Source organism: Stegastes partitus, unplaced genomic scaffold (genome assembly GCF_000690725.1).
Source record: "Stegastes partitus isolate 25-593 unplaced genomic scaffold, Stegastes_partitus-1.0.2 Scaffold691, whole genome shotgun sequence".
NCBI classification, from domain to species: domain Eukaryota; kingdom Metazoa; phylum Chordata; class Actinopteri; family Pomacentridae; genus Stegastes; species Stegastes partitus.
Window position 1 is genome coordinate 173222 of NW_007578422.1, and position 9632 is coordinate 182853.

The 9632-nt window shown below is 43.0% G+C and overlaps 1 protein-coding gene across 2 annotated transcripts in view; it reads right to left on the minus strand.

Moving 5' to 3' along the window:
* vegfab (vascular endothelial growth factor Ab) overlaps positions 1-4807 on the minus strand; it is a 21639-nt gene extending 16832 nt beyond the window's left edge. Inside the window, exons 1-3 of one of the 2 annotated variants that reach the window (XM_008290688.1) lie at positions 4093-4807; positions 2484-2526; positions 640-836 (exon numbers count right to left, since the gene is read on the minus strand). In XM_008290688.1, the coding sequence (XP_008288910.1) occupies positions 640-836; positions 2484-2526; positions 4093-4146 (294 nt within the window). In that variant the 5' untranslated portion in view covers positions 4147-4807. The remainder of the gene's footprint in view (positions 1-639; positions 837-2483; positions 2527-4092) is intronic. The other variant, XM_008290689.1, reaches the window with a different exon arrangement.
* Between the last annotated feature and the right edge of the window lie 4825 nt (positions 4808-9632).

The following is a 9632-nucleotide window of genomic DNA, read 5'->3' on the forward strand; positions in this document are numbered from 1 at the left end:
AGAAATGAAATGAGGTTCGATAAAAGGAAGCTTTATAAGTTTGTGTAGAAAATATTATAAAAAAATGTCCAAAATGATGTAAAACTCATAATTCAGTTTCCAAATTTGAAGAATCTACAGTTAATATTAGATTATATCAGGGATAATCAGAGCTTTTAGATGAATATGCAACTTTTTTTCTTGGCAATTTTGGAGTTTCCTTCAGGATTCATAAAGTTCTATCTTATCTAATGCACCGTTTCCAAGATTGTCTTGGTGTTTATTCACCATATTGTGTTTTGTGAAGAACTTTACAGTCTGGGGGTTTGAAGCTGCTCCATCAACAAAGATTATTATCAAGATTTTTGCTCCTTAGTTGAAAATATTTGCTCTAATTAGCAGCAGAGATGCTTCTTTTCCAGCATGTTGCTGCTGTCAGTCTGTGGTTTTACTGTGTAGAGGTGAGGATGAAGTCGAGGTTTTCTCTTGTGAAAGCAGCAGTTGGGTTCCTTTTCGCCCAAAGGTCACCCCTCAGCAGTCTGGGAGCCGCTTGGACTCGCCAGAAGGCTTCTCATGCCAAGTTTGTGGAAAAGGCCCTGAGCCTCTGCAGGGTGACATTTGGGCCAAAATGAAGCGTCTGAGACAAAGGGAGCAGCTGACCTCCATGGTTATGTTGTAGCTGGACGTCGGCATGCACTGCAGCATCTCGTCGTTGCAGCAGCCGGCGCAGCGCGTCAGCACCACGCAGGACGGGATGAAGATGTGCTCCACCTCCTCCGGATACTCCTGCAGGATCTCCACCAGCAGCTCGCGAGGCTGACACAAGCTCTTGTTGTAGACCTCCATCAGAGGGATCACTGGAAGACACGCAGCAGCAGCAACGTCACACAGAGCAGCAGCCACGAGGCGGCGGCGGCCCGATTAGAGGAACAACCACCACACGTTCATGCATGTCAATCTGGATCTTATACATGCAAATACACACTGACCTACTTTTTAAGTCATTTCCCTTTTAAATGAACAAATCTTAACACCATCTGCTGCATGCATCCAACCGCAAGTCCTGTAACTCTACACTGTAAAAATAATGTAAAAAAGAAGGAATATTGACCCCAAACTACAGTAAAATAAGGAGAAAGTAACTAAAACCTGCAATTTATCATCTTAAGTTTCCATAATGTGTATTTTTTTTGGCCTTTTTTTTCTTCAATGAAGGATATTTATGTCGTAAAACAATGAAATCGCCTTTAAATGCAGCAGAATGATGCCAGAATTCAAACAATCCGCCTTAATGTCGCTGTTAGTTTGGGTTTGTTATATAATTTGTGTAAAGCTTGTGAAAAATTGTAATAATTCAGTTTCAAACTGCAAGAATCTGCTGGTATTATTAGATCTTATTAAGCGCAACATGAGTTTTTACACATAAGTTTACATCAGAATGTTGTCTATTTGACGGATCTTGAATAAATTTGGTATAATTCTAGATTTTTTAATGTAAAAAATGTCAAAACACTGTTTTAAGAGCAATAGTTCAGCTTCAAACAGCAAGCACACTGTTGATTTTGCATAATTTGAAGTGTAATATGAGTTTTTCATGTAATTTTAAATAAAAATCTGGTTTATTTGAAGGATCTTGAATGAATTTTGAATTTTATGTTTAAAAAAATTAAAAAAAATGTACAAATACTGAAGTAAAACGACTCATTCAGTGTCAGTTTACATGAAAATCTGCTGTATTTGACAGATCCTGAATGGTTTTATTTTAGAATTCTGTGTATAAAATATTAATATTGTTGGAAATTGTAAGAATCTACTTCATTCTTCTTCTAATGTGCTAAATGAAATACGACTTTTACAAGTTTTCATGTAAACTGTATGTTTGACAAGTTGTTAAAAAACAAAATAAATGGTTTAACTTTACATAAAACTCTATTTATTCTGTTCTTTTCCATCGGAGGTGTTAGTTTAAAGCCTGTTTTTGTCATTTTGCTGATAACTTTAATGTCTTTTTAGAGTAAAGCTGCTCTCTGCTGTTTCACCTTCAGTCTACTGGGCCCCTCTCGGGCTTTGCAGGAGTCCTGCTCTTGAGAAAGATATTAGCTCAGACACCTCCAGGACATCAGTCCGAGCCGGTCTGGGCCCAGAACCGACCCAGACCGACGCTCCTCTGGGAGGCCAAACCAAACACAACGGCCCCCCGAACGGTTTCAGCAAGTTCAGCTTCTGATTGTCCAAATTAGATTTGGCAACGCTGCGATTGTGCAAAATTGTGGGCCAAGAGGGTGACATTCCTTTCTATAAAAGAGTCCATAACGTTTCCAGCAGCTTAACCTCAAATAAGAAGGAATGCTGCCGAGGATGGATGAGACTTAAAGGCCGCACATGCGTCCGCTAGGAGGCGCTAATTCCCCTCTAATGTCAAGGTGAAACTCAGAGCGTTTGGCCGCGGGCCAGCCAGGGAGCCCGGTGCACTGTATTCCCACGGTGCCCGGCGGGACACCTACCGTCATGTGGACCTCGTTCTGTTTCCTTCGGTATGTGGGCGCTCTGCAGGCACAAGGAACAAGAAGAGAGAGAAAAGACTCCATGTTAGTCACAGCAGATTGTGCAAGAAAAATAAAAAGTAGAACCCCTGCTCCTGCCCTTTACTTATCCACAGTTGTGCAAAAACGATATATTTGCTTTTTGACATTTCTGTTGACGGCTGCCAGCGCGCGCACGCCGCTATCTTATCTCGGTTTGGCGCAGAAAAGAGGGCAAATGTTCACAAGTCTGCAGCAGAAATAATGTGGGTTTTTAATATATTTGTGGAGATTTATTTTGTGCGTCAAACGAGCTGCGCTCACTATCAGCTACGTGGCAACAAAAACGAACTTTATGAAGTAATTTGCAGCCGGCGCGCGGCCTCCCGGCAACACGGATTAATACGCGCTGCCATTAAAACCGGTAAGAATTCAGCCTCCTCTCGGGGGGCTGCTGTCACCGCACCAGTCGGCCCACAAAGAGATTTTTTTGGCAACTTTCCATCCGTTCGTTACGCACCAACTCCCCCCTCCTCCCCCTCCTCCTCCTCCTCCCGCTCTCTCCATTTCCACACACGCACAACTCGCGCAATATCTCGCCAATATTGCATGAGATCTTGCGCCTGTTGCTGCCGGTGCATGCGCTGAATGAGGAAGATTCCTTAATGAAAAGTAGAAGGAGGTTGCGCAGGCTCCTCCCACTTCTGGTGGCGTGAGAGGGTCCAACCTTGTGGGCTGAGAGAGAGAGAGAGAGCAAGAGAGAGAGAGAGAGAGACCCTGCAGACCCTCCACAACACCGGATAATGTGGCGTGAGCGGCCCCGGCGGTGATAACGAGCCGCCCGGGGCAGCATCTCCGGCGGCTGGAGGCGTCACCGAAAACCAGCCGCTTCCCCAAATAAACAGTGTGGAGCTGCGAGCTGCGCTACTTTGGGGGGTTAAGATGCTGAAAAGTGGCTGGAAACAAACCGAGCCCGGTCCAATCACGTTGCAGGGAAACACGCAGCCTCCTCCTGGCTGTTTTTTTTTTTTTTTTTTCCACCTTTGCTCACAGCGCCTGATTAATGATTATATAGAAAAGCGATTTACAGTCCGGCCGTTAAAATCTGCCCCCTTCAGAGTGATTAATCTGAGAACCGGTGCTGGAGAAACTCCTGAATCCAGCAGCAGCAGCAGGAGGAGAAGAAGAAGAAGAAGAAGTGTCGGTGCCGGCTGGGAAACCTGCTCACATGTCCTAATTCAGAACTGCGCCTTTAAAGCGTAATAATATCTCCAAGGTGGTTTTTTAGAGCAGGGCCCGATCAGCCAGGGGCAAACTTCACCACAACATTATTATTATTATTATTATTTAAAATCGGCACTTCAGAGGTGGAAAAGGGCGGCAGGAGCCGGTGTGCGGGTTCGGTTTGGTCGGTGTCAGCTTTGCGTAATGGCCGTTTAAAGCTCCCCAAACATTTGAGCCAGTTTAAACACGAGCGGTGACCTAGAGCGCAGACAAGGACAAGCTACACATTAATGACCAGCAACTAACAGCACAGAGGTCGGCTGATATTTCTATGTGTGTGTTTTTCTTAAGAATCCAGCTCACTCACCTTGACAGCTGACAGCGTCAAAAATAATAGTGTCAAACTGTCAATAAAGTTCATGGTGTTGGAAATCCAATCCGAAGGCAGGCGACGGTGTAAAAGACAGGAGGCCAAATGTGGCGGTTTGCTCTCAAATATGAAGTTTCACAAGAAGGAAAAAAAAACAAAACACACACACACAAAGAAAAAAAAAACCCAACACAAGTGGCTACAACTTCTGTAAGTAAGGGGCCGGAGGTCGTAAAGGCAAATCCATGCTGGTCCCGAAAGGCTGGAGCGTAAAATCCTCTGCGCGTTAAAACTTCTGTTTCTCTCTCAACTGTTGCCAATGATCTTCAAGATATCCAGAAACACGAGAATCCAAGACGCTCTCACATCGTTCCGCAGCAGATCTCGATTCTCCTGCGACGGGATACAAATCCACATTACAAAAATAATCCCATGCCCGCGGAGCTCTCCAAGTGTCTGTCCATCTGAGAACTACTCCTCGACGTGCAACTCGAACCGCGGTGACGCTCGGTGGAAAGAAAGATAATCGCAGCGCGCAACCAAAAAAACAAAAAACAAAAACAAAACAACAACAACTTTGTCCGGGTTTTCTTTTCTGTTCTTGACTCCCGTGTCGCTGCGCACTAAAGCAGGTCAGCGCTCTGTCAGGACGCGTCCTTCTCCTGGCTCGGTCCCTCCGTGACTGTGGCTCTGAGCGGTTCGGAGACGTGGATGATTGGTGGATGATTAGAGCGGGGTAGGTGTGTCCTCTATGGGCTGACAAACGGCACTGCGATCCTCTGAAGTTGCTCACAGAGAGTTTCACCTATTACACTCATGTGACCGCAACTGCGAGCTATTAAAAACGCAGCTATTAATATTTACTCATGTGAGAAAATTTAAAAAAAAACGAGAAGAAGAATCACCCTGAAATAATAAAACAATAAAATCCATCAGAGTGTTTTTTAAATCATGTCAAGTACAGATGGGAAAAGATGCCCTGCTTTTGGCCACTCGGTTTGGAAGAAATTACGCACAAATGTGCGCTTCAGATGCGTCATTTCTGCTTCCACTTGTGCATGTTTTCACGGTTAGATGTGCGCAGAGCTTCCCCGCGTCCAGCTGCCGTTACCGGCGCGAACAGTTTCCGATCTCCATGAAAGGAGGAAACTTGCCAGAGAGTGTGTGTCCGGACACGTAGCCGCGTCTCCGCGTGGGATCCGCGCAGCCAGTCAGGAGTTCTGCTCACCGCATCTCGCTGCGCCGCTGCACGCACGCACTCCGTAGCGGAGAAGTGGGGGTGGGGGGGTGAGTCTGCGCGTCGTGACTTCCTGCCCGTCGGCTGGTCGCAGAAAGGGTGTTCTGTCCGGAGCCACCTGGACGGTTCCGGATGGATTCTCCTTAAAACCGCCGCGATCGTCTCGATGCTGATGATAAAAAAGATGTTGGTGAGCAGAAAGCCAGCAGACAGGCAGCCTCCTCTGGTTCAGGCTGTGAGAACATCAGTGATGGAGGAGAAATCTGCACCTTCACCTGAAATACACTGTAAAACATGAACTATGTTAACTGTCACTTTGCAGAGAACTGACTGTTGTCTGACAGATTTTCTCTGTTTTTGTTAAACTACAGAAAATATCCGGTAAAATCATAGAAGAAAGTGTTAATTTACACATTAATCTGTTCTTATAAACATCATCTGTGTTTAAATGTGAAATCACACCTCGTCGTTGTGTTTAAACCAGAACAAAGTATTATTTTACAGATATTTGCTGTTATTTGAAAGAAAAAAATCTGTATATTACAAGTTGGTAAATCATTCGTAGAAATGCTAATTAGCACACCGTTCCCTGTTTTGTTAAATTACAGAAAATAACAAAAAGTAATTAATTTCTTTTACAAGATTTAGCTGCAAAATGACACATTTTTATTATTTCAATAAATTTTTGTGAAAATAAAAAAGAATTATAGATATTAGCTCATATTGTAAAGAAAAAATATGTATATTAAGGTGGTAAATAACATATAATAGTAAATGTTTTTTTTTTAATCCCTTATTTGTTGGAAAAAAAATATTAATTTACAAGTTGAAAGAATTTTTTTCTCCATCACACTTGCTTCCAGATTTTCATCATTTTATTTTATTTTTTTATTTTACAGTGTATAAATATAAATATATTAGAATCCTGAACTTGAGATAAAGAATTTACTGTAAAGACAAATTTATTAAGTTACCTCAACTTGATATTTATAAAAATGAGCTGATGCAGAAACTTGAGTTGAAATCACACAAAATATTAAGTTGACGCAACATTTGTAACTCGCAGGTTCATCGAAATCAGAATCTTATTTAATTAAGTCGATTTTATTTTCTGATAAAACACCTTTTTACATTAATCTTGAGGTCAGTCAGGTACACCTGTCTGCTAATATTATAACATCTAAACCTTAATATCAAGTCAGTCAATTAAACGATATTACAGATAAATTAGTAAATCTATATCATATATAATATTTATAATATATATAAAATATTATTTGAACTGTGTTTTTAGACTTGGTTGTTACTCATTTATACAGAACTTTGGCTCAAAGTCTGCTTTAAATGAGCTGAATAAGTAAAAGTGACCCTAAAGCAGCGACTGCTTTTAAATCAAAGCTATGTAGAGAAACATAAATGAATTAAAGACACTGCGAAGAGTTTTAGATTCAGCCTCCAACGTGGACACCTGAGTGAGTTCAAAGGCTTCAACTTGATTTAATTTACTTCTGAAATATTAAAAACATTAAGAAAAACGGAAAATCCAAAGAACTTTAAAGGTTTGAGTGTCAAATAAGCCATGTTTCTCATCTCCAGACGGCTTTATTTCCACTCAAACGTTCCCCGTCTTGCTAGTCTTCCTTCACACTTCCATGTGTGCAGCTCCATCTGCACACAGTAGCGACGCCCTCTCCTGGAGCAGCGGCTCACTGCAGCGCCGGTGTTGTGTCTACCTCCAGCAGACACTGACAGATTGATGGACAGTCGGGAAATGGAAAGAGCTGATAAGTGTGTAATGACATAAGGTGGCAGCTATGTGCTTCCTCTCTACGCCGGCCTGCTGCGGCTCATAGCTTATCGAAACCCAGCGAGACAATGAGACTTCAGAGAGTCCAGGCATGATGCAGCAGGAAAGCAGAGCCGCAGAGTGAGTGATAGATAAGGAGAAAGACAGCTTTTAGGGAAAAGGGAAGGCCTCGGCCGGCGCGTAACCGGAGCGAGAGGAGTTCCTCGGCCCGGGCAAATTGAAGAATAACACTTGGGTTCATTAGCGGTGTCACCGAGCTCCTGTTTCTGCTGACTCAGGCCGTCGGTGCGAGTGCACTGGAGTGGGCGAGGCGACGGGGCATCAGTGCTGACTTCACACCGGCTCTTAATGAATCCTTCGGGACAGTAAACAGCCTCCCTGCTGGGAACGGTGGCGACTCCTGTCAGCGTGAGCAGGAACCAGGCCGGAGTCGCTTTAATTTGGCCTTTTTTTCCGCCGCCGGTCTGATTTTAATGCGACTGCACGAGTGGTTTTCCACACTCGCTGCTCGCTGTGGCGGCCTTTAAACTGAACCCTGCCACCTTCAACACCAGTTTAAACGCAACTAGAAATTAGAGAACAAACCAAACACGTGTCTGAAACGTTGCATCCGATAACGAGGTACAGTCAGACCATTCTGCAGCTGATTGGTTAAACTCAAAACAAACCTCTATTGTTCTACTTCCTCCACAGAACCGGAGTCACGTCCACCCACTTGTTTGTTCGGTTGCATTCGAAGTTGATCCGACGCCACAATGGAAGCAGAAAAGTTCCTGCACCGTAAAGCTGCCTGACATCAGCTACGAGTCCTAATCATGTTTAAAAAAAGAGCTTAAATCTAATGTTTGAAGAATGTTTTATCATATTGATCATTTCAGATGATTCGATGTAAAACAGGAAGACGGTCCTCAAACTAGACGGTTTTTTAAAAAGTGTTCCTGTCATGGCAAATGTCAGCGTTGGTGTTGAGGAAGTTCTGGGGACGCTGTTGAGGAAACATTCTCAAAATGATGACAAAGAAGTGACGTTCTCAGTGCAACGTTTAAGGAACATTCCATACAAACATCTTTAGACGGTCTTTATGGAAAAGAAACTTTATCCCGAAACATTTTTAGGAAATGAAAAAAGAAATTTTCTCTGAAAACTTCAACAAATGTTTTTGTAACTAAAAACTTCCGACAGATTGATTTGTGTCTCTTTGAGGTCATTTTGTTGTTTTGTCTCTTATTGTTGTTGTTTTTTGTTTCTTTCTGGTTAATTTGTGTCTTTTTCTGATCATTTTGTGTCTCTTTTGTTACTTTGTGTTTCATTTATGTCTCTTCGTGATTATTTTTTGTTACTTTGTTTTTTTGCCTCTCTGTGGTCGTTGTGAGTCTCTTTGCGGTTAATTTGTTACTTTTTTGTTTTATTTATGTCTTTTTGTGATTGTTTTTGTTTCTGTGTGGTCGTTTTGTGACATTGTGATCACTCTGTGTCTCTTTGTGGTTGTTTTGCGTCTCTTTGTGATTAATTTGTGTCTTTTTGTGATTGTTTTGTGTTTCTTTTATTGTTTGTGTGGCTTTGTGGTTGACTTGTGTTTTGTTGTGGTTGCTTTTCGTCTCTTTGTGGTCGTTTTGTGTGTTTTTGTGGTTGTTTTGTGTCTCTTTGTGTTAGCTTTGTGTGTCTTTGTGTCTCTTTGTGGTCGTTTTATGCCTTTCTTGGTTGTTTTTTGTCTCCTTGTGTTAGCTTTGTGTGTCTTTGTGGTCGTTTTTTTGTCTCGTTGTGTTAGCTTTGTGTGTCTTTGTGTCTCTTCCAGCCGGGTAATGAATGATTTCCCTCTATGTACAGAACAGTGTGTGTGAGTGTGTGCGAGGATGAAAGTCACATTGTTTAACTGTATAATGTAACCGAGGCCTTCCATTGCCAAAAGCCTAATGGCCGACTGCCACAGTCTTTTATCACCTGGCGCCAAATTACACATTCTTCTTTTCTGTTCCCTCTCGTCCTTTCTGCCTGGTACTCTCCCTCCTGGAAGAATCTCTGGCGGCTGCCGAGTCTGTGGAAGGGAGTGATTTGCGCTGCAAGGTGCTTCTGTCCGGGTTATCACAGCTGACCTCTCCACCAATCTTACATAAATTATCCAGGAATTAACCTTCACGGCTTGCCCCGATAATGAGCTCCGATAACATTCACTGTTCAACACCATGTGACCGGGCTGCATACGTGAGCGCGTTCACACACGGCTCAGCGCCTCCGACGGCTGGAAACCTGCAGATCAGGCTTAAGAGAAAGTGATAGTTTGAGCTTCCAGGAACATGGAGCTGTGTGATTAATACGCTTCCTGATTCTCAGAAGTGGTGCAGAAAATTAGACGGCAGAATTCCCCGCTCAGGTCTACTTTCTATTTCACACAGCATGAAAAGAATGTTTGTCTCAGGAACAAGCTGCTGGAAAATGAAGCCAAAAACCGCAGTTCCACAAACGTCCACTTGAGGCCGACTGCATGAACGAGTC